Below are 22,914 nucleotides of genomic sequence, written 5' to 3'. Positions count from 1 at the left end.
AACTTTTGTTAGGGTTAGAATGGCCAAGCCAATACTCACACAGCTACTGCACATACAGGGTTAATAAAACACAGCAATCAGTGAATTAATCACTGAAGCTACACAATGGCAGCCTCTTAACCCTTATCATCTGTTTATATTATTAATAATGATAATGATGATAAACAATGACTGTGTCACCGAATGACCCCGGGGAGCGTTCCAAACTCCGGGGTGCTGAGTAATCGCTCACCACTGCCAGGTTCCAAATCCAAACATTAATTGCCTTTCTTTTCAAAATAGTTTTGCTCCAAAGATTCTGAGTCAGTGCCTTATAAGACACCCCTAACTAAACCAGCGAATGCCTTGGGCAGTGCTTGTAGCACTGAGAATGTGCTTGCATTTGCATGGACTCTTCTCCATACTAAATGGCTCCAGTGCTCCGATACAAGGGGAGCTCTTCATACATGGCTATGCAGCGGTGTGGTCGAGGCTCCCATTTACCCTGTAATGCCATTCCACTTGTTCTCGTTATTGCAGCCATGGCTCCAGATACAGCGTTTAAAAGGGGGAGCAACACTATTATTATTATTATTATTATTATTATTATTATTATTACTTACAATCTTAATCGTAAGCAAATACATTTCAAGTGTTACAATACAAGTAATACAATAAGAGCAAGAAATACAATAACTTTTGTTCAAGCAAAGTACAAGTGTGACAAACCACAATTCAATAATACAGCAGATAATAGTGATAGTTACATCAGGATATGATTAAATAGTGATAGTTACATCAGGATGTGATTAAATACAAAGTACTACAGGTTAAACACTTGGCAGATTACAGTATTCTGAAGTACAGGATTAAATGCAGTAAAATAGGGGGCAGATAAGAGCAAAATAAAGCACATTTACATGAAGGGTGATAGTGTCCCAGGATACAAACAGAGGAGTTCTACAGGTGCTCTTTGAAGAGGTGAGTTTTGAGGAGGCGCCGGAATGTGGTCAGGGACTGGGCAGTCCTGACATCTGTAGGAAGGTCATTCCACCACTGCGGAGCAAGGGTGGAGAAGGAGCGGGCTCTGGAGGCAGGGGAGCGTAGCGGAGGTAGAGCTAGTCTTCTAGTGCAGGCGGAGCGGAGAGGTCGAGTGGGGGTGTAGGGAGAGATGAGGGTCTGGAGGTAGCTGGGTGCAGTCTGGTCTGGCCTTTGTCCTGGCCTTTCGAGGTACCCCTGCCCATAAATTAGCTTGCAGATAACTGAAGAGGCTGACTGATTAATCATGAGTCATATTTACATATCTTGTAACAATTGTAAGTTGCCCTGGATAAGGGCATCTGCTAATAAATAAATAAATAAATAAATAAATAATAATAATGATGAAATAATAATAATAATGAGTGGATTGAAACCCCTGGTGGCTACCTGTAGTTCCTGGCTTTCAGTATATTGGCATTCAGTGCTGCTGAACAGCATCAGCTCCTGTCTTGTGAGTTTTATTTGCCTGTTCATTCATTAACCTCATAAACAGCTTTCAGATATTTGCAGGGTGTTTCCAATTTCTTTCATTCTTTCAAAAAAGCACCCCTGCAGTGTTAGAAAGGCAGACATTGATTTCAAAAAGCCTGCTCGAGTCAGACCGGCTTAGCTGAACAGAGTCAATTTCATAGGCGTGTTTTAGTAATAATGTTTAACTTGCCCATATCAAATAGATCACTGTTGCCATTGCACACTTTATAGGGGTAAAGAAAACAAGCAACCAGCTCTTTCATCTCATGCTTATGATAGTTAACTCTAGTAGTATAGGAAAGAGAACTCCACTCAGCACTGCAGAGCGCTCTAGTAGTATAGGAAAGAGAACTCCTCTCAACACTGCAGAGCACTCTAGTAGTATAGGAAAGAGAACTCCACTCTGCACTGCAGAGCGCTCTAGTAGTATAGGAAAGAGAACTCCTCTCAACACTGCAGAGCGCTCTAGTAGTATAGGAAAGAGAACTCCACTCAACACTGCAGAGCACTCTAGTAGTATAGGAAAGAGAACTCCCCTCTCCACTGCAGAGCGCTCTAGTAGTATAGGAAAGAGAACTCCACTCAACACTGCAGAGCGCTCTAGTAGTATAGGAAAGAGAACTCCTCTCAACACTAAACATATCACGCAATTGCAAAAACTGAATAAAAACTTTTTTTTACTTAATATTTGTTCCTGAGCACACTTTTTGCTTTTGTGATTCATAATAAGTGAATACATTGTGTTTTATTAGAACAGAAATCATTTGCACCGTTTGCGCAGTCAGAACCTCTTGCCCAAACTGCATTGTACTCCCATAACAGTACACTGATGAAGTGTGAACAAACTGCAACACAGATCAACCAATCGCATGGTGTTTGTGTTGTTTGGGGATATAAATGACAGTATTGTCCACCAATGGGTAAACTGCGACTGCACGCCTCACCTTTTCAGTATATTACAATATTGCTCTTTGCACCCTGTCTATACCCAGAGTTCCAATACCAAGGCACACGCTGTTCTCTTGTGAGGGAGAAATGTGAAACTGAGCTTATAGCCCTACAGCCAGGGAGGTTCTGGGTATAAGAGAAGGGAGCAGTGCCTTGAACATATAAAACCGCTCCTGTCAATCACAGTGGCTTAGAAAAACCAGAGCAGCAAGCAAGGAAAGGGTTAACGTTACTGAATGCAATGTTCTTTGTCAAGCTCTAATCAGTGACAACATTACAGTAGCACAGCCAGTAAGTGATACATTCAAAGAGGGTGCCTTGCGCAATGGTGCAGGCTATTGATAAAAAAAATAAATAAATAAGCAAAAAAGTGCTTCAAAGCTGCACCTCTAAGTAAATCTGTAGTACAAGATTTCAAGATTTAAAATGAGAAAAAAGATTCTGCTTCAAAGCTGCACATCTAAATGGAAATTCACAACAGGTGAGACTTATTTAAAATAACGGGTTAATTAATTACAGTTGTGTTGCATTAAGAGTAGCATCACTTTGGATATCTACACTAGCTATGTCATGTCCCCATTAGAACCTGTTAGCAGCAGCTACACGTGACAGTGTGGTTCTCACACTCACAATGTCAAGGACAGAACCTACAGCAGCAGCTACACTTGTAACAGCACTGACAGCGTGGATCTCACACTCACAATGTCAATGACAGAACCTACAGCAGAAGCTACACTTGTAACAGCACTGACAGCGTGGATCTCACACTCACAATGACAGAACCTACAGCAGCAGCTACACTTGTAACAGCACTGACAGCGTGGATCTCACACTCACAATGTCAATGACAGAACCTACAGCAGCAGCTACACTTGTAACAGCACTGACAGCGTGGATCTCACACTCACAATGTCAATGACAGAACCTACAGCAGCAGCTACACTTGTAACAGCACTGACAGCGTGGATCTCACACTCACAATGACAGAACCTACAGCAGCAGCTACACTTGTAACAGCACTGACAGCGTGGATCTCACACTCACAATGTCAATGACAGAACCTACAGCAGCAGCTACACTTGTAACAGCACTGACAGCGTGGATCTCACACCCACAATGTCAATGACAGAACCTACAGCAGCAGCTACACCTGTAACAGCACTGACAGCGTGGATCTCACACTCACAATGACAGAACCTACAGCAGCAGCTACACTTGTAACAGCACTGACAGCGTGGATCTCACACTCACAATGTCAATGACAAAGCATTCAGAACGTTTAAATGACAACAGGTTCTATAGAAACAGATTAAATAGTTTCAGATCAGCTTTTTGTCTGTTTTTTTGTGGCTCCTCTAATCATGTTGAGAGTGTACTTTCTCTTGCACTGTTTGTATGGCAGACCCTGACACAGCATGAGAGAAACTTGATCAGAGGGAGACACAGAATACTTAGAAACATACATTATAAATGAAAACGCTGTACAGGAAGACAGTTTTGCTCAAAACTTGGTGAACAGCCTTTTTTTCCTTCTTGTAGTTACTGTAGATGCACTTCACAGTCTGTCAAAAACAGGAATTCAATCTTTATTATGTTTTGCTTTTGTTTTAGAAATCGGCATGGCAACGGGTAGCAACAATTCAACAGAATCTAATCTGAGCCCTGCGTTTGTGGGAATGCCATTGTGACAGATAGCGCTATAGTGCCTGCCCTGCAGATTCATTACAAACAGCTGGGAGCACTGACACGCTGTTACAAACACATCATCACACCTGCGGGGAGAGGGACTCTAACAAAGGGTTTCAGAGGGGGCTTGAGGGGATCTCCTTATTCAAGCAGCGTTAGGGTTAGCACTGTTTATTCTCTTTCCCTTCTTTAATTGTTTAATTGAACCAATGAAACCTCCATCCAGACCCGAAAGTCGTTAATGATCTTGTTGTACCTGTTCAATGTGACAGTGGAATGGCTCTCCAGGACCCTGACTGGGCAGCCCTGCCTAAATAAACATTCAAAAGTCTGCAAATATGGGCTTGATAACACATTTGATCATTCTAAAGATTCTCAAAAATATTTACTCCAAATTGTAATTTGATGATAGGAAAAAAAACACCAAGTACAGTTCTAAAAACAAATAAGAAACAACTCACGCCAAGAATCGAAACATCACAGTGGGTTATTTCTGCTTTGGTTACTTTATTGGGTATCCTTTCAGAAAAAAATTCTGCAGGATAATTTTGCAGTTTTTACCCTATGCTTTTCCCATGGTCATACTATGACAGTACCATCGTTTACCATGTACAGCATTTCCATTTTGTTTAATATGCTTTACCATACCTCTCGTCTCTGTGCTTTCCCATGCTTTCGCTGTGCTTTATTACACTTCGCTATGGTTTTACTGGGTTTGTTTGATCGTGGTTGTGCAAGCTTTTCTGAGTATGGCTGGGGCCCGCCCTTCTCCTCCTCTGTTTCCATGGCTTGGACTCCCTGCCAGCCCAGTGACACACAGGAAAGGAATGCTTTAGCCTTGGGACAGCTCAGAAACATCATCCAGTTTAATAACCCACCCAGTAAATCACATTGACAATGACAGCTTATTGAGAGCCATCAGCGACACACAACACCTGAGACACACACACACACTGACATACTGAGACACACACACACACACACACACACTGAGACACGCACACACACACATACTGAGACACGCACACATGCACTCACACACACTGAGACACACATACACTGACACACACACACACAACACCTGAGACACACACACATGCACGCACACACACACACACACACACACACACACACACTGAGACACATACACACCGACACACTGACACAAACACACACACACACACACACACACTGACACAAATACGTACGCACACACACACACACACTGACACACTGAGACTCACACACAGACACACATGCACACACACACAGGGTGTTTTTATTGAGTTGTTTAAGCTGATGCATGCTAACATTTTAAAATACTGATAGAAACCTACTAGGTTCAAAGACAAAAGTTTCCACTAGAAGTTTTTTTCAGTGCTTTACCATTGTGAAAGCATGGTAAATCATAGGCAAGCATTGTTAAGCACAGAGAGGTATGGTAAAGCATATTAAAAACCAAACCATAGTAAACTACAGTAAATGCATAGTATAATCATGGAAAAGCATTGGGGAAACTGCAATATGATGCTGCAGATTTCCTGCAATAAACTTTTCTAAGGATTTCACACATGCACTCACTGTGTTTTACTGTGCTTCTCTGTGCTTGCTTAAGCTTTTAACATACTTTACCACCCTTTACGCACACACAGGGAGTTTTAATGAGTTGTAAGAGAAATGTGACAGATGCCAGAGGGGGAGGTGTGGGTTTTGTAGCGTAGAGAGCTTATGAAATATAAAGCTGTTAACACATTTGTATGTCTTCCTCCACATTTCACAAAAAAGATTAAACAGCTTTTTTTGCCCAGTGCCTTTCCAGTTTTGATGATACATGCTATGCATTCACTGTGCTTTACCACACTTCCAGTCAAAGCAACACTGTGACTCCATGCTGTGTTACCTTCAGTTGCCTCTAACAAAATAACTCCATAAATCTTACAAAGCAAGTAAGACCTTTCTGTAGTTTCTGATGTGGAATGCAGGGTTTGAACCCCTTCAGGCACACAAGGAACTGAGCGGTTATTCAACTTTTCTTCTTAAAATACATCTGAGAGTGACCTGACTATTTGGAGGCCCAGATCCGAGCTGTCATTACATTTTAAACCCTGTTTCTTATTAGTGTCTGCTCTTTGTCAGTCAGTGTGACAGAGTCCAGGAGGCCTGTGTTGGATCTTAGTGGTTCTCACAGACCTCATTCCAGGGTGTTCATTGTATTCGGGGCTGCTAATAAGATGGTCCATTAATCACCCGAGTTGGATTAATAAAGGAGAGCTGAAGCAGGACTGAAGGATGTGGATCTACTACTTATGGCAAGCCAAATGATCATTTAGAGATATCTCAGATTGAATTACATATATCTTTAATTGTGCAGTTTTTAAGATATCTAAAATTAATTTTAAGATATCTGTAAATCAATTACATATATCTAAAAATGAAATAGATATCTCAAATTGATTTACAGATATCTTTAAATAATATGGAAACCATGTGGATTTTACTAGCATGGTACGCCAATCTATCATTTAGAGATATCTTAAAATGAGGGTTTAAAGACATCGCTAAATCATTTGAAGAGATCTTTAAATGACTTCCTGTTCATTAAAAGATATCTCAAAATAATTTGAAGAGATCTCAAAATAACATCCTTTTCATTTAGCGATATCTCTAAATAACTTCCTGTTCATTTGGAGATATCTCTGAATAGACAGGAAGTCCATTCAAAACATAAAGCATTTTCACAGGAAGTCATTTTGAGATATCTTGAAATGGCTTCCTGTTCATTTGAGAATATATTGAACAGGAAGTTATTACAAGATCTCTAAATGAACAGGAAGTTATTTAGAGATATCTGTAAATGACTTAGAGATATCTCTAAATGAACAGGAAGTTATTTAGAGATATTTGTAAATAAACAGGAAGTTATTTAGAGATATCTGTAAATGATTTAGAAATATCTCTAATGAACAGGATGTTATTTTTAGATATTTTAAATTATTTAGAGATATATCTAAATGAACAGGAAGTCATTTTAAGATATCTTGAATTCCAGTTATCTTTAAATGATTTAAAGATATCTGACAATGCATTTTAGATATCTCATTTAAAGCTCCATTTAGAGATATCTGTAAATCAATTTAAGATATCTCTAAATGTATTTGAGATAGCTTCAAATTATTTAGCGATATCTTCAAATGATAATTTGGCTTGCCATACTGCTGCGGTGGACGTTAAGTCAGACTTTTCAGGTTGTGTAATGCAATGCAATTCCTGTTTTCCAAGTTTTCTGGTTGCAGTGCAAGGTTTGTTCTGAGGAAGCTAATCTTATTTTAGATTGAGATGATTGCCACACTCTCTTATCTGATCTTCACTGATGAGGTGCAGGGGCTTTGACAAACAGAGAAAGCGTGAGTCAGCCAAGGTTATTTAGGAGATCCTGCTGTATGTACACACATGGGTCATACTAGTGTAACAGGGCAGAGGCGACCACACACACCACAAGCGAGCATCTCTAACCGCTGTGCAGAGGAGACAGGCTGCTCGGCAGGTGTGGTTATAGAGCTAGTTCACAGCACTGGTAAAAAAAAGTCTTCACGGGTCCTGGCCGACCAGAATGGGTTACAGTGCATTCCATCTCCATAATGAAAAAAAAGCTATGCATTGCTATTGGAGAAAGGTGGTTTTCTTTGCTAATGTGTTTTTTCTGTTGCTAGCTTCTCTCAGTACCGGTCATTATTTTGAGATCTGCGCATGTGTGTTTCAGCATCAAGTGTTGCTAGTGAGGCTGCTAGCAGTATTGCCGGTGTCGCACACTGCAGAGTCAGCACCCTTCTCTAGGAACGCAGGCCCTGAATATCAAAGCTTTTCTGACCGTTGGGGAGGAGTTTTGTGGCCTTTCTGACTTTTGTGTTCCGAGCAAACATGAAGAATTAACAAAATCCCAGTTCTGACAGTATGAGGAATGTTATGCAAGTTAAGTGGGTACCTAACTTAAGATACTCCTGTGCAAAAATCATACTGGTTGATGTGGTCGGATTGCGTATTTTTCGTCTAGTGGTTCTGCCTGTTTCAAAGTGTCCTAATGGAGATGGGAACGTATTTCAACACAGGCTCCGTCTAAAATAAAAAAAAGGTCTGCTGTAGTGGGTGGTGTGACTCTTTGTCTTTACTAATGGTGACGGAGCCCAATGTGCTGCTCGGGATTGCTGCGATTTTAGAAGATGAAAGGGATAATGCAGCTGCACCTGATAATGCACCTGAAAAAAGATACAAGGACCAGTGGTCACAAATGGAGATTAGATAAAGGGGCATTCAGAACAGAAAATAGGAGGCACTTTTTTACACAAAGAATTGTGAGGGTCTGGAACCAACTCCCCAGTAATGTTGTTGAAGCTGACACCCTGGGATTGTTTCAAGAAGCTGCTTGATGAGATTCTGGGATCAATAAGCTACTGACAACCAAACGAGCAAGATGGGCTGAATGGCCTCCTCTCGTTTGTAAACTTTCTTATGTTCTTATGTTCTTATAAACAACCGCTGGCAAAGAATGACAGGGCTGTGAGTGATACTGACAATGCATGACCCCAAAAGGGTGCTTGACTCCAGGGGTCTGCAACTTGTCCGTACACTGATAACACGAGTTATCAGTGTCTGTGGCAGTTAATACGTCTAACACACACATGCACACGCACACGCATGCAATTGTATAGAACTTCCATTTTGTTTGTCCGTGGCCAAGATGTTTTTTTAAATGTCCGTTACACTCGACATGGTGTTGATCCTGCTTGACTCTAAATCCTCTTTAAGTTCCTCTCATAAATACAATACGGTAGCTGTAGCCATTCATTATACTTGGAGCACTTGATCTTCTGTAAGGTACAAACAGGTGGTGCCCTTTGACGATACACCGGTGGGGTATACTTGATTTATCTGTGATTTATTACTGTGGGGGGGGGGGGGGGGGATGGGGGGGGCAGCTGCATTATCTCTTTCATCTTCTAAAATCGCAACAATCCCAAGCAGCACATTGGGCTCCATCACCATTAGTGTAGACAAAGAGTCACACCACCAGACAGAGCCTGTGTTGAATTAGGTTCCCATCTCTATCAGGACTCAGAAAACAGGTGGAACCACTTTAGACAGAAAACAATTTGCATGCGAGGTATGTTAAATAGGTTCCTACTTCATTTGCATAACATTCCTCATACTGTCGGAACTGGGGTTTTGCGACTGTTCTCATACTTCCTGGCCATTTTTGCTTGGAACATGAAAAACAGTCGGAAAGTTAAAACACTGCCACAATAGCCCTGCCTGACAGTCGGAAAAGCTTTGATATTCAGGGCCTCTAAACGGACTCTGTGTGAACAAAGCCTAACTTTAATTTTTTTTCCTCTCTGTCCTGACAGACTTGCTTTATTATTGTGTTTTATTAAATGTATCTTCTCTTCTTTCTCTGTATCTCCTGAAACACGCGTCTGTTTTGTTTTTCTCCTCTTTACTATCTTTCAATCCCACGGACCTGTCCATGGATTGAAATCCTGTCATTTGTGTCTTTAACATGGTTTCTTATTTAAATACTGACTAGTTATTCTGCCACCTTTATGTAAATTGCACCCATTCCACCTGTCAGAAAACAGCTGAAAAGTTTTTCATTTTGTTATTCGGGATAAGAGTCGGGCTAAAACAGACGGAGCGAGCGAGTGTCGGACTGTCGGAAGACACTTTTAATATTCAGGGCCAGACGGGATTGGCTGCAGGATGCACATGACTGTGTTTGTTAAACCAGGGTGAGAAAAACATGTATTGTAAACCAGTGTGAGAAAAAATATATTGTTAATTTGATCACTTGTGTATACTGGTATCGCTGGATCTAGGATCACGTGTGTATACCAAGATCACTAGCACTGGAAGCAATAGGGGAAAAGCTTTGGGGATTTTAATCCCAGCCAGGTAGATTGTAGTTAGTGTCCGGGAGAAGGCTCCTGGAGCGGGACCTCCCTCATAGTGGTAGCAGCGCTCGGCCGGTGTTTGCTTAGCTTTTGTTTTATTAGCTGTTTTTTCCCCCACTTTGTTTTGTTTTGCCTTTTTGTGTTTATGATTTTCACGTACACGTGTGTGTATGTCCTCCTGCACTAGTGCTACCATTGCTGGTAGCCTAGTGGCGGCCACCAGCCACTGCTTCTAATTGTTAATAAAACTTGGATGCCTGAGCAACGTTTCAACGTCAACCTCGGTGTCTCTCGTCTATCAGTGCAACACCCCTGTTACACCCATTTTAAACAGTGACACCCGAAAATGCTGTTTCAAATGGATTTTATGAAGAATTAGATTTTGTGCACACACAGCTGCTTGGAAAGACAGCTCTAAACCATGGTAATAAAAGCAGAATGAGAAGCATGGAGCAGGGTGTGGCACTGCTTTTGTAACTGTGGTGAATGCACTTCATGAGCTTGGAAGAACTGCAGTGTTAACAGGCAGCTTTATAATGTGCACTCCAGTGCACAGCACAATAGGGCTGTGAAAACACATTTCTGAATACCAAACTTTATTTCATTATGAGTTGTTGAGTTTGGGAATAGGGAGCAGTCACTAAGACACGAGGGGCTGGCTGAGCTGGGACTGAAAGCGCTCCTGTGTCTTGCTGGAGCTCCACAGGGGTTGCTGAGCATAAGCTTGTATTGTCAGAGTAGATGAAACAGCACACAGGCCCAATCAATCATCCAATCAGCAATGAGAGGGCAGAGACGGGACATGCGGTTGCACTTCTTTTATTGTCCACCTTACAAAGAAAACACCCAGACAGAAGTAAAGAGGTTCCCAATCTACAGTACAAGTGAAGACTATCCAAGAATATCATGCCATGCACGGACGGCCAGTGCTTTTACTACACTTTCGCTGTGCATAGGATAGCGTGGGGAGCTTTAACAAAGGGTGCAGAAACTCAGAAACAGAAAAAATAGTGAAGGCGTTAAGCATTTTATTGTGTTCACAGGAGAAGCGTGTGCGTTCGTCTGCCTGTCCGTCCGTCCGTCTGTCTCCCGTTTTTCCTGACCGAAGCGTTTAGGTGGTCACTGTTTTTGTTTCTGTAAGCAAGGAGAATGGACTGAGTCAGAAGAGATGGCAAGGGAACAGAGGGTTAAACAACACACACTGCAACCTGCAAAGTTTGCAGAGTTTGCTTAAAATCAATGTGCTGTTTTGCACACTTGGTATATACTGCACCAGAGGCAGGCCCGGTTTCAGAACACACTCAGTGTTATGCTGTGAGCGGCCAGGAAGCAATCACAGGCAACACTGACCCTGGCTTACTGACTCTTTGGGTCGTTTCCTACTAGTTCAGGAAACATGAAAATGGTGCAAAAATGTAACTGAATTTCAAAAGTTTCCTGCTATGGTATAAAATCAAAATCGTGTGTGTATATATATATATATATATATATATATATATATATATATATATATGTAATTTTGGAATGTTCCAAAGACAATAATCTTGTCCTGAACTCAATTTCTGGGGTTTTCACATAGCAGTATTTTTACATATTTTTGTGAATATGATGGTAATTTTGCACTTTTCCTGTGGTTATCCCATGCATTTTATATCTTTATAACATAGTTTGCCGTGTTTTTGAATAAGCTTTACCATACCTAGGGCTTTGCAATGCTTACCCATGCTTCACCATGCTTTCACTGTACTTTAGTACACTTTGTAATGCTTTTACTAGGGGGGACTTTTATAAGGGGTAAAACCAAAAGCGATAATCATACCCTTTGTTATCACGACTGTCTGGGAAGTGTTGACACTAAAAAGAGAAGAAACCATTAACAGCATGAGCATGGCAATGACGAAACACTTTCCCAAGTCACCTGCTTCATTCAGTTCATCTAAAACAGAGGTGGATTCAAATACTAGATACAGGATATGAAACATCTATCAATTCCTTCAGTGTGTGTTTCTGTCTAACAATGTGTACAAACTGCAGCCAAAACAATCCTGACAGTTTAAGAAGCTCCAGTGACCAATGTGCTGTATCCAGTGAGCACTGTGCTGTATCCAGTGAGCAATGTGCTGTATCCAGTGAGCACTGTGCTGTATAGAGTGAGCAATGTGCTGTATCCAGTGAGCAATGTGCTGTATCCAGTGAGCAATGTGCTGTATCCAGTGAGCACTGTGCTGTATAGAGTGAGCAATGTGCTGTATCCAGTGAGCAATGTGCTGTATCCAGTGAGCAATGTGATGTATCCAGTGAGCAATGTGCTGTATCCAGTGAGCAGTGTGCTGTATAGAGTGAGCAATGTGCTGTATACAGTGAGCACTTTGTTGTATCCAGTGAGCAATGTGCTGTATCCAGTGAGCAATGTGCTGTATCCAGTGAGCAATGTGCTGTATCCAGTGAGCAATGTGATGTATCCAGTGAGCAATGTGCTGTATACAGTGAGCAGTGTGCTGTATACAGGAGCACTGTGCTGTACAGAGTGAGCAGTGTGCTGTATACAGCTCACAAGTCCCACGTGTTGGATGGCTACCTCTAATCAAGTTGAGACCGTACTTTCTCTTGCACTCTTTGTATGACAGCAGAGAGTTCATGAGAAATACACTCTCAATTTAATTATAAGAAGCCCCCAAACACTTAGAAACCCACACCATGACCACAAAACTGAGAGGAGTCAGGGTCGTCTGCTCATCAGCCACATTACAAAGCATTATCAGGTCATTTTTACAGGAGGCCCCTCAAACGACCTGGACTTCATGAGAAACACAGGGCTCAGACCCCGGTTCCGAAGCAGAGCTCACGTACCCAGCTCCTCCCCCTCCGAGCATGACGGCCCCTGGCTCCGCCCCCTCCAGCAGCTTCTTGTACGTGGCGATCTCCATCTCCAGCTTCATCTTGATGTTGAGCAGGTTCTGGTACTCCTGAGACTGGGCTGTCATGCTGTCGCGGACGTTCATCAGCTCCTGCTCCAGCCGGCCCACCATGGCGGAGATTTGCTGCAGCTGCATCTGGTAGCGCCCCTCTGTATCCATCAGCACCTGCTCCAGAGAGGATTTCTGCAGGGGAGAGACGGGGCACAGTCAACCAACACACTGCTCAATACAGGCTGCACATCTACCCTCACAAAAGCTTACCACAGTATTTTTGTACTGCAGTTTTGCACAGATATTTGAACCTGGCAGTGGTGAGTGATTACTCAGCACCCTGGAGTTTTGAACTCTCCTGGGGCCATTCGGTGACTCAGTCATTATTTATTATCATCATTATTAATATGATTATAGACAAATGAGAAGGGTTAAGAGCCTGCCATTGTGTAGCTTCAGTGACTAATTCATTGATTGCTGTGTTTTATTAACCCTGTATGTACAGTAGCTGTGTGAGTATTAGCTAGGCCATTCTAACTCTTACCATGGCATTTTTGCACAATATTGTTGCTTTACCATACCCCTCTGGGCTTTACAATGCGTACCTATGCTGTATCATGCTTTCATTGTGCTTTATTATACTTTGCAATGCTTTTACTGTAGGAAACATTTATAAGGGTAATGTGGAGTGTGGAGTAATGGTTAGGGCTCTGGACTCTTGACCGGAGGGTTGTGGGTTCAATCCCCAGTGGGGGACAGTGCTGTTGTACCCTTGAGCAAGGTACTTTACCTAGATTGCTCCAGTAAAAACCCAACTGTATAAATGGGTGATTGTATGTAAAATAATGTGATATCTGTATAATGTGAAATAATGTATAATGTGATATCTTGTAACAATTGTAAGTCGCCCTGGATAAGGGTGTCTGCTAAGAAATAAATAATAATAATAATAATAATTAATAGAATATGGTCTGGTTTGACAGACCTGAGTGATTGGTGCTAATCATGGACTTACCTTACATAAAATGACATTAGGATTAGAGCTAAGTAGGGTCTGTGAAAGCAGCCATACACACTTAAAGAGTTAGTAGCGGGTTTCCGAAAAAAAAATATAGGCCTATACATCCCCATGTGCTGCTACAGCTGTTTAAATAACGTACTTGTCATTTTTCATTGTTAACACCCCGACAACTTTTTACACTTATAAGTTTAAAGTGTTTCAAAGCTCTTTTCAACATATCAGTTCCAGTGCACTTGGGTTTGAGATAAGGAGTGTGTCCTCTGATCACTGCTGGAGGCCAGAGCACTGAATTTAGTTTTTATAATCACTCTTCCCGTAGTGATCAGATCACCCTCCTGGCAATGCATTCACTCATTCCATACACAGTACCATTGAACTACAGGCTCAGGGGCTGATTGTATAAAACACCATAACTATTAACTTGTATCAACCTTAATGATACATTTTTCCTTAACTAGGGTATTGACTCTTAAATGTGTTGAGCTGCTTTGTGCAACACTCTTCAACTCAAGGAACACTTAAGTGAGAAACTAAGTGTGGAAATTAAACTCAAGGGGTTGTATTCATTGACCACTGAGCCCTATTCACGTCACAGCTCATGAAATCTCTGCAGTGTAGTTGCACTCACCGAAGCATTAAGGGCGTCCAGCTCGGCCTGCAGGTTCTGGTATTGGCGTCTGAGATCGGTGAACTCCGTCTTCGTGGACTGGAGAGCTTCGGTGCTCTGAGCTACTTCTGCCTGCTTCGTTTCAGCCTGTGGGGAGAGAAGCAGGATCACTGGGTATGCCATTTGCTGCACACTGTAGGTCACTGTTGTGCGGTTTTGAAAGAAATGTTTACTACACAGAACTGCACAAAAGGACTTCGTAGGCTTATAGGTTTGTGTCCAATAGACCAAAACTTCCTTTTTCCAAATGTTGAATGCACAGAGATCGTGGCACTGCAATGCCAATGCAATGGTTCTGTAATGGGGCACCAATGGTAAGGCAGCTGCAAAGGGATGAGGCTGCCATGGATAGAATTGGACAACAGCATGCTAACTATACCCCTCAGTGATGATCTTCATAGCAAGGCAGACACAATGACACTGCAAAGTCAACGCAATGTATTATAATGAGGGGCAATGGTAGCACAAGTATAGAGCAACTACAATGGGGTGATGCTGGCATTGGTAGAATGGGACCAGAGTATTCTAACTATACCCCTGCCAAATGATCTTCAATAGCAATGCAGACAGACAGACAGTGGCAATGCAATCCAATGGTTCTGTATTACATTAAGGGGTAATGGTAGCACAAGGGAAGGTACAATGGGATGAGGCTGGCCTTGCAAGAGAATGGTATCAGAATGGGATCATAGTGACGTATCAATGGCATGACAATGCACACAACACACTCTGCTGGTAGTTCATTGTTGTAACCTGGCGCCTCACAGTATATCTTAAGAGCTACAGTAAGCTCCTGTCTAGACCAAGATTAGACTGAGCTGCTGTGGTATTGTGTGGGATCCAAACTGCAAAGTGTCTTAATTGCAGCGCCATTGTGACACCACACACTGCGTTCTTACGCTTGGATAATGTCAAGAAACGAGCAGGGCTTCACTCTGGCGTTTTGGGCGGGTGACTCGCAGGTGTTCAATAAATAAGCCTTCCTGCACAGTACTGTGGTGTTTCAGTGAACTGCTAAAAGATCACTTGAATAACACAGTGCAGAAGTTTGGCAAATCTCTATCCAGTCTCTAGTGGGGCTTTGTCAGTCATCGTGCTCACATACAGAACACTTGGTAATTTGTTAAGCAAATTACGTCCCATTACATTTGCCTAATAAAAGATGGCTGTGGTAGACCATAGTAAAAACACAGTGAAGTACAGTTGGTGCAAGAAGTGATCATTTCAGTATAGCATGGTAATACCATGATTACCATGCTAAACACCTGTGGATTTATAGTATGGGGCTGGGGGAAGAATAGGACACAGGCTACACATGTCCATTGTGCTGTATGCATTCTCTGGCTTTCTCAGTGCAGTGCAGTGCAGTGCAGTGCAGTGCAGTGCAGTGCGAGTTGGCTGATCCCCTGCTGCAGTGATATCACTTCTTGCCCATGCTGACAGTGCAGATCTAATTAATTCATTCGGGGTGCCATAACTAGTCAAGGCCTCTGTCTGCTTGACTTTCTTTAAATTCTTTTAAAAAAAAGGATTTTGTGTGTGTGTGTGCCACTCACCTGCTTCACGAACCACCTCTCCGCCTCCTCTTGGCTGCGTCGCGCCACACCCTCGTACTCGGCACGGATGTCGTCCAGGACTCTCTGCAGGTCCACGGCAGGAGCAGCTTGCAGGTCCACACTCACCGTGCCACTCATCTCCGAGCGGAGCGAGGCCAGCTCCTGAAACACAGACCCGGACAAGGCAGATTACAGCAGAGCACAGTGCACAGTAAGAGAGGGTACTGTAGCTCAGCAGAGCCTAGTAGTCAGTAATACCAATACCTGGCAATATCATACAGTGTACTGTAGCTCAGTCTAGCCTAGAAGACAGTAATAACAATACCTGGGAATAACAGAACCTGAAAGCTCTTTGCTACAGGGTAGACCTGGCTTGATTTTTCTCTTTAAGGAGAAAAACATCTGTTCCACATTTTAAAAGTTTACCACGGCCTGACTGCACAGCAATTCTGCAGTTGTCATGCTTTTCACATGCTTTTCCTGTGGGGAATCGCACACAGGATACAGTAGTATACAGTCTTTAGTCTAGTCTAGTCTAATCTATAGTACAGTCTATCTGCTGGCTCCATGCATGACAGTGCCACTGTGTCTCACTTCCCCCCAGTGCTTGGTAAGCAGTCCCGTACACAGCCACCGCGGTGCGGAGTGGACTCACTTCCTCGTGGTTCTTCTTTAGGAAATCCAGCTCATCCTTCAGCCCCTCGATGTCCTGCAGCAGAGTCTTGTGGTTGAACTCGTACTCCTTCTTCAAGCCCCCCAGCCCATTGATATCAGCCTCCACTGACTGGCGGATTGCATACTCCGTCTCAAACCTGCCCAACACAGCGATAAACCGTGAGCAACACCCCTCAGAGAGGCAGCACAAGCACAGCAAAGGGGATAAAGCACAGCGGAAGCTTGGTAAAGCATAGGCAAGCATTGTAAAGCACAGAGAGGTGTGGAGATGTGTAATACTGCACAGTGAAAGCATGGTAAAACCCAGAGAGGTATGTTAAAGCATATTAATAAACATGGCAAACTGGGAAAAACTATGGTAAATGCATAGCTTAACCATGGGGAAAAGCATGGGGAAAACTGCAAAAATACAGTGCAAACATACTGTGGTAAACTTGTATAAGGGAGAGTCTTGTAAATATATACTGTAGCATGACATGGAAAGCATGAGAACTGCAGAACTGTTGTGCAAAGTCAGGCCGTGGTAAATATTTAAAATGTGGAACAGATGTTCTTCTACTTAAAGGGACAAACGCAGGCCAGGTCTACCCTGTAGCAAAGAGCTTTGAGGTGCTGTCTTTAGCAAATGGAGAGAAAGGGTTTACTTTATCTAATGTGCTTATTGCCTCACTGATAAGCATTATTAAGAGCCCTGGGGCCTCTTTTGAAATCCATGCTGCTAAATAAATAAATACATTTGTGAAAGCTCAGCAAAGCCTTCATGAAAACATCGTCTAGTTTGCTGTGAAACACTTCTCCACAACAAACAAGGCACAAATGGGATGTGCACAGCAGCAAACCTTTTAAAGGTTTAACCTATTTATTTAAATAATACAAATCTCTACCTACAAAATCAATTTTCGTTTTTTAAAGGAGCATTTTAAATGTTTACCGCAGTATATTTGCATGGTAATTTGGCAGTTTTCCCCTATGATTTTTCCATGGTTATGCATTAGTTTACCATTGTTTGCCATGTTTTTCAATATGCTTTATCATACCTCTCTGGGCTTTACAATGCTTGCCTACTCTTTGCTTTTACTGTGTTTTTACTATAGCAAACGTTTATAAACTATGTTGGGATAGTCTGTTACCAGAATCTATAACAGGGGGTGGCTATACATCCTTATCTTGCGGTCTGTCAGTGTAAAGTGGTTTTTAATTGGGATGAATCACTGAGGCTCCGTATCATAAAGTAACAGCTCTGTGGTTGACAGGTTTAGCCAGTCAAGGCATGTTTAGCTCTGGTTTGGCTCAGGTCCACCTCCCCTAACTAACTAAAAGCTTTCCTCCTGGCTCTGCTGAGCAAACTGACATGAAAGTGTATCTGTTAAGGAGAAAGTGATTGAGGAATTCTTGGAGTCATACGTATGGTATGGATTCTGCTCAGCACATGTAATTTAAATTTAAAGCAGAGTGTTGCCATGGGCAGGCACACTGTGTCTTTAAAACAGGATTGTAATGGATGTTTCTGTTTTGAAGAGACAGCCTCTGGAGGTTCGTTGCAGGGGTCAGGTGCCATGGCAACTATGATTGTGGATTGTTGTTTTTATTTTATAAAGCTTTGAAATACCAGCAGTTATCAGATCCTGCCAGCTGCTGCAGTAATTATTAAAAATAAACATTATCCGAGTTGTTCTGACATTATTGTTCTGAACTCTTCACTATTCACCTCCAAGCAGGCTGCTTGAAAAGCTGCCAGGAAATGCCTCATGTGATTCTCATTGGTTTAGGTACTTTCTTAATACACTCACTCTCTTTATCTTGTTATCTGACTCACACATTAAAAAACAGTGGAAACAGTGACTCAGTGGAGAGCCTTTATACAGGGAAATTTCGGACATGTACAGATATGGACAAAAGTTTTGCATCACCTAGAATTTTAGGATGAGACATAATTTAAAGAAAAACTGTATGAATATAAAGTAGGTCTTTTATTTAACATCATGTAATCAAAGAAACCACAAAATCATATCGCAAAAGTCTACCGGAAGCCATAATCGCAGTACAGTATTTCATGTTAGATTTTGAAATATCACATTTTTAAAAAGAAAATTCAGTTTTTTGTTAAGTATATGGAAAACTACAAATCAGTATGTAATTCAAAATGTTAACGTAACATTATTCAGCAGGTTTCATTCAACTTTATGAAGGAAAATGAGTCAGTTATATAGGGTGATGCTAAACATTTGGCCATAGCTGTACAATTTACTGTCAACATGCCTGCCAAACAGTGAATCAACCAAATCAGTGAACCATCAAACCGTGGCCTATTGAGGGAGCACTGCAGCTGCTTTTATACCAGAAGAAGAAGAAGAAGAAGTAGAAGAAGAAGAAGAAGAAGCAGCAGCACTTACTTCATTCTGAAGTCATCGGCAGCCAGCTTTGCATTGTCCATCTCCAGGGCCAGACGAGCATTCTCCAGGATGATATTAATGATCTACAGACAGACAGACAGACAGGCAGACAGAGAGGCATCACTGAGAGGCAGGGCACACCGCTGGATAGCGTCTCAAAGCTCTTTCATTCTTCAGAAAGGAAACCACAATAGAGTTACCAAAACCAGAAATAAACAACGTGTGTATTTAACGGCAGGGAGGTCTTATTCTCTGTTTTTTATTTGTTTTCAGAATTTTACTTTGTGTTTTTTTACTTCCAGAAAATAACTAGCGCTGATGCGGGTTTGCATTGAGAATCTGATAACTAGCGCTATTGCTGGTGTGCATTGAGTATTATTATTATTATTAATTATTATTATTTATTTCTTAGCAGACGCCCTTATCCACAATTGTTACAAGATATCACATTATTTTTACATACAATTACATTATTTTTTTTTACACATTATTTTTTACATACAATTACCCATTTATACAGTTCGGTTTTTACTGGAGCAATCTAGGTAAAGTACCTTGCTCAAGGGTACAGCAGCAGTGTCCCCCACCTGGGATTGAACCCACGACCCTCCGGTCAAAAGTCCAGAGCCCTAACCACTACTCCACACTGCTGCAGAATCTGATAACTAGCGCTGATGCTGGTGTGCATTGAGAATCTGATAACTAGCGCTGATGCTGGTGTGCATTGAGAATCTGATAACTAGCGCTGATGCTGGTGTGCATTGAGAATCTGATAACTAGCGCTGATGCTGGTGTGCATTGAGAATCTGATAACTAGCGCTGATGCTGGTGTGCATTGAGAATCTGATAACTAGCGCTGATGCTGGTTTGTATTGAGAATCTGGCCTCTCCTTTTTATTTTTTGGGGGGCAGATGTTCTTTAATACAAACAATCTGATTCTAGTCTTGGTTAAAGAGTTAATCAGTTGGCCCATGGAGTTGGTTGTTATGTCATTTCTTTACTATTTTTCAAGTGCTGACCCCTCCCCTGAGTCCATTGGGACTCAGTGTTCTAGTAGGGAGGGGCACATTTGTAAAAAGATTGCGTCATAGTCAGGTGACATGCAAGCCCTTTGGTGTGTTTTCTATAATTTTTTTATTCATAAACTATCATAAAAAAATGAAAATCTTTTGACCAGAAATTTAAAAAAGAAAGAGGATGAAAAAAGAGAAAATATTATTGCAGTTCTGTTCAGAAAGTAAAGATCTTTAATTTTCACATTTGTGCGTGTCTCTTTCATTTCTATCACTGTGCAGATTGCATGGCTGAAATGCATTGGTTTTACCAGGGTTTAGCCTGGGTTGGAAACTAAAACAATGCATTAAAAAAACAGCTAATAAAACCAATGCATTTCAGCCATACTTTCTGTTCTGTTGTGCAACTAAGGCACAATTCCCATCTTTTCCTTTTCATTACAAACAATTCCAAACCCCCTTTTGAAGGAATTCACTTTGCAACCAGGTTTCAACCCACTGTTCCTGAAAACATGCATGTAATATAAAGCCCTCTATTTCCATTCTGTAAGGTTTTATAAATATGGGCTTGGAAAAAAAACATAACGAGCAAAACAAGGAACACAGTGTGTGCAGTGTTCCCTGGGGCAATCAGTGTTTGGAAACTAGGATTCATGAGAGAAAACTAGTAACATGCGCAATGATCTGATTACATATTGCATACTGGTTAATATAACAGAGTGCAAAGGGACATTGTAATTCAGCTCTGTAACAAACATCCTAATTGGCACAGTGTTGGATCCTGCAGCAGACAGCATAGCATGTAAGCATTACAGCAGAGATAGAGTGCAGAGCCTGGGGTTTCAATTGCAGATACAATGCAGTTACAGTGTACACTCTAGTCTAACCACTTATTGGTTAGTATCAATACTTTTTGGTATGGCTTCTTAAATTGGGCTTTAGCGAGCCGAAGCTTACACTTACATTAATGCACTGTTCTGTGTTTTCTATTTTACCTACAGAATCCCACCAGTAAATTACTGCAGGCAACAAAAGCAATACGTGGTATGGCATTGTTCTGTAGTGCTAAAACCCTTGTTAGCACACACCCTCTCCCTGCATTCATTACAATATATTGGTTTTAAATTGGAGGTAACTGACCAATACAACAAACAGCATACACTGCAGCGCATACTGTATATTACAGGACACTTTACTATTTGGGTGACCTTCGTGTGGTTAGTCTGTGGTTTGACTTCACTGGAACCTAATAGTTCTGTAGCTTCAGCTCTCTATAAATCACAGGGATCCTGCAGTAATGCAGCACCCTGAGCTTCTGGGCAAAACTGCACCTTGTCATTATAAATACTGGGAATTGCATGCCCTTTAAATGGATACTATGTTGCATACTTCAAAACTAAAACAGCAAACTTGTGTTAACTCCACAACAATAAAAAAAAAACACCCAGCATTCACGCACATCTTACTGTCAGCACTTTAAATATCCAGTCTGGTGTCACTGCCCAGTGTACTGGAGGACCTACAGCAGTGAGAACCCACCTGGTCTCTGATTGGCTTCAGCTGCGCCTCGTAGGCAGAATAGTCGTGGCTCTCCACCTTGGAAGTTGTGAAGTTCCTCAGCTTCTCCTCCAGGTCCTTGTTGGTTGCCTCCAGGGTGCGCACCTTCTCCAGGTAGGTGGCCAGACGGTCATTCAGTTCATGCATGTGCTGCTTCTCGTTGCCCATTATGAAGGAGCCGCCCTCGCCACCGCCAGCTCCAAACGCACCTGCACCGTTAGCGAAGCCAAAGCCACCACCGCCACCACCCATGCCAAAGCCCATGCCACTACTGCTACCACCCATGCCAAAGCTCATACCACCACCGCCACCACCCATGCCATAGCCCATGCCACCTCCCATGCTGCTGAAAGAAGACTGCGCACCGGACCTGCGTAATGAACCGCCGCCACCACCACCCATTGAGGCGCTGGAGAACCGCTGAGAACGCTGGACCTGCATGCTTGCGACTGGGGTTTTGATGTGCTGATACTTTTCTGTAGAGAAGTAAGGAGCGCTGCAGAGCTTACAACAGACCTCAAAAGACCAGAGACAGCTATAAAAAAGGCTGCGTTGGACCAAGGCGAGGGGTTGTGGTTTGTGGATAACTTTCAGGATTATATACCCTTCAGAACCACGCCTGCTGCTGACAGATTGGCTGCTGGACCACGCCCGAAAATTCTTGTTGAGTTTTCTAAACACAGTGCAGTGCACAGTGCCGTACAAAGAGTGCACAAAGCACAGCGCTTGCAAGGGTAACCAAATGTGCACGTTGCTTGCAAATTGGGAATTTTTATGTGTTTCAGGGAAAGGGGTATATTATTTAATTTCTTGCAAAAGACCCTTTATTTTGTATGCAATAATTACAAAATCTATATTACCACATATAAATTAAACAAGAGGAAAAAAAGAAAAAAGCTCCATGTTAGTAAGTGTCTGCTCACTGCCTTGTAAAGGAGCTCGTGTGCATTAACGTCATTACAAAATATGTCATAAACAAACAACTCGTTGATTTAGACTTGGTCGTGGCTTTTAATGAACGCACAGTAATAGTGATATTTGCGGTTCCAGAA

General features: G+C 42.1%; 1 protein-coding gene across 1 annotated transcript; it reads right to left on the bottom strand.

The window, feature by feature from the left end:
• Nucleotides 1-10,873: 10,873 nt before the first annotated feature.
• LOC117965566 (keratin, type I cytoskeletal 50 kDa-like) lies at nt 10,874-22,448 on the bottom strand. The gene is made up of 8 exons (XM_059006935.1): nt 21,845-22,448; nt 19,292-19,374; nt 16,879-17,035; nt 16,224-16,385; nt 14,629-14,754; nt 12,921-13,171; nt 11,890-11,924; nt 10,874-11,204 (listed from the first exon to the last, which is right to left on the bottom strand). The coding sequence occupies exons 1-8, from the start codon at nt 22,301-22,303 to the stop codon at nt 11,182-11,184; spliced, it is 1,296 nt and encodes a 431-aa protein (XP_058862918.1). The 5' UTR covers nt 22,304-22,448; the 3' UTR covers nt 10,874-11,181.
• Nucleotides 22,449-22,914: the final 466 nt, after the last annotated feature.

This window comes from Acipenser ruthenus, chromosome 34 (genome assembly GCF_902713425.1).
Source record: "Acipenser ruthenus chromosome 34, fAciRut3.2 maternal haplotype, whole genome shotgun sequence".
In the NCBI taxonomy this organism is placed as follows: Eukaryota; Metazoa; Chordata; class Actinopteri; order Acipenseriformes; family Acipenseridae; genus Acipenser; species Acipenser ruthenus.
Note: the sequence above shows the minus strand (reverse complement) of the source record. Positions and strands in the feature narration are given on the sequence as shown.

Coding starts and splice junctions, on each gene's coding strand:
- LOC117965566 (XM_059006935.1), bottom strand. CDS start 22,303: ATGCAGGTCCAGCGTTCTCAGCGGTTCTCCAGCGCCTCAATGGGTGGT. Junction 11,925..12,920: donor CTCGGAGGGGGAGGAGCTGG/GTACGTGAGCTC, acceptor TTCTCTTTTTAG/TGTCAACACTTCCCAGACAG. Junction 11,205..11,889: donor GACAGTCGTGATAACAAAGG/GTATGATTATCG, acceptor CCTTGCTTACAG/AAACAAAAACAGTGACCACC.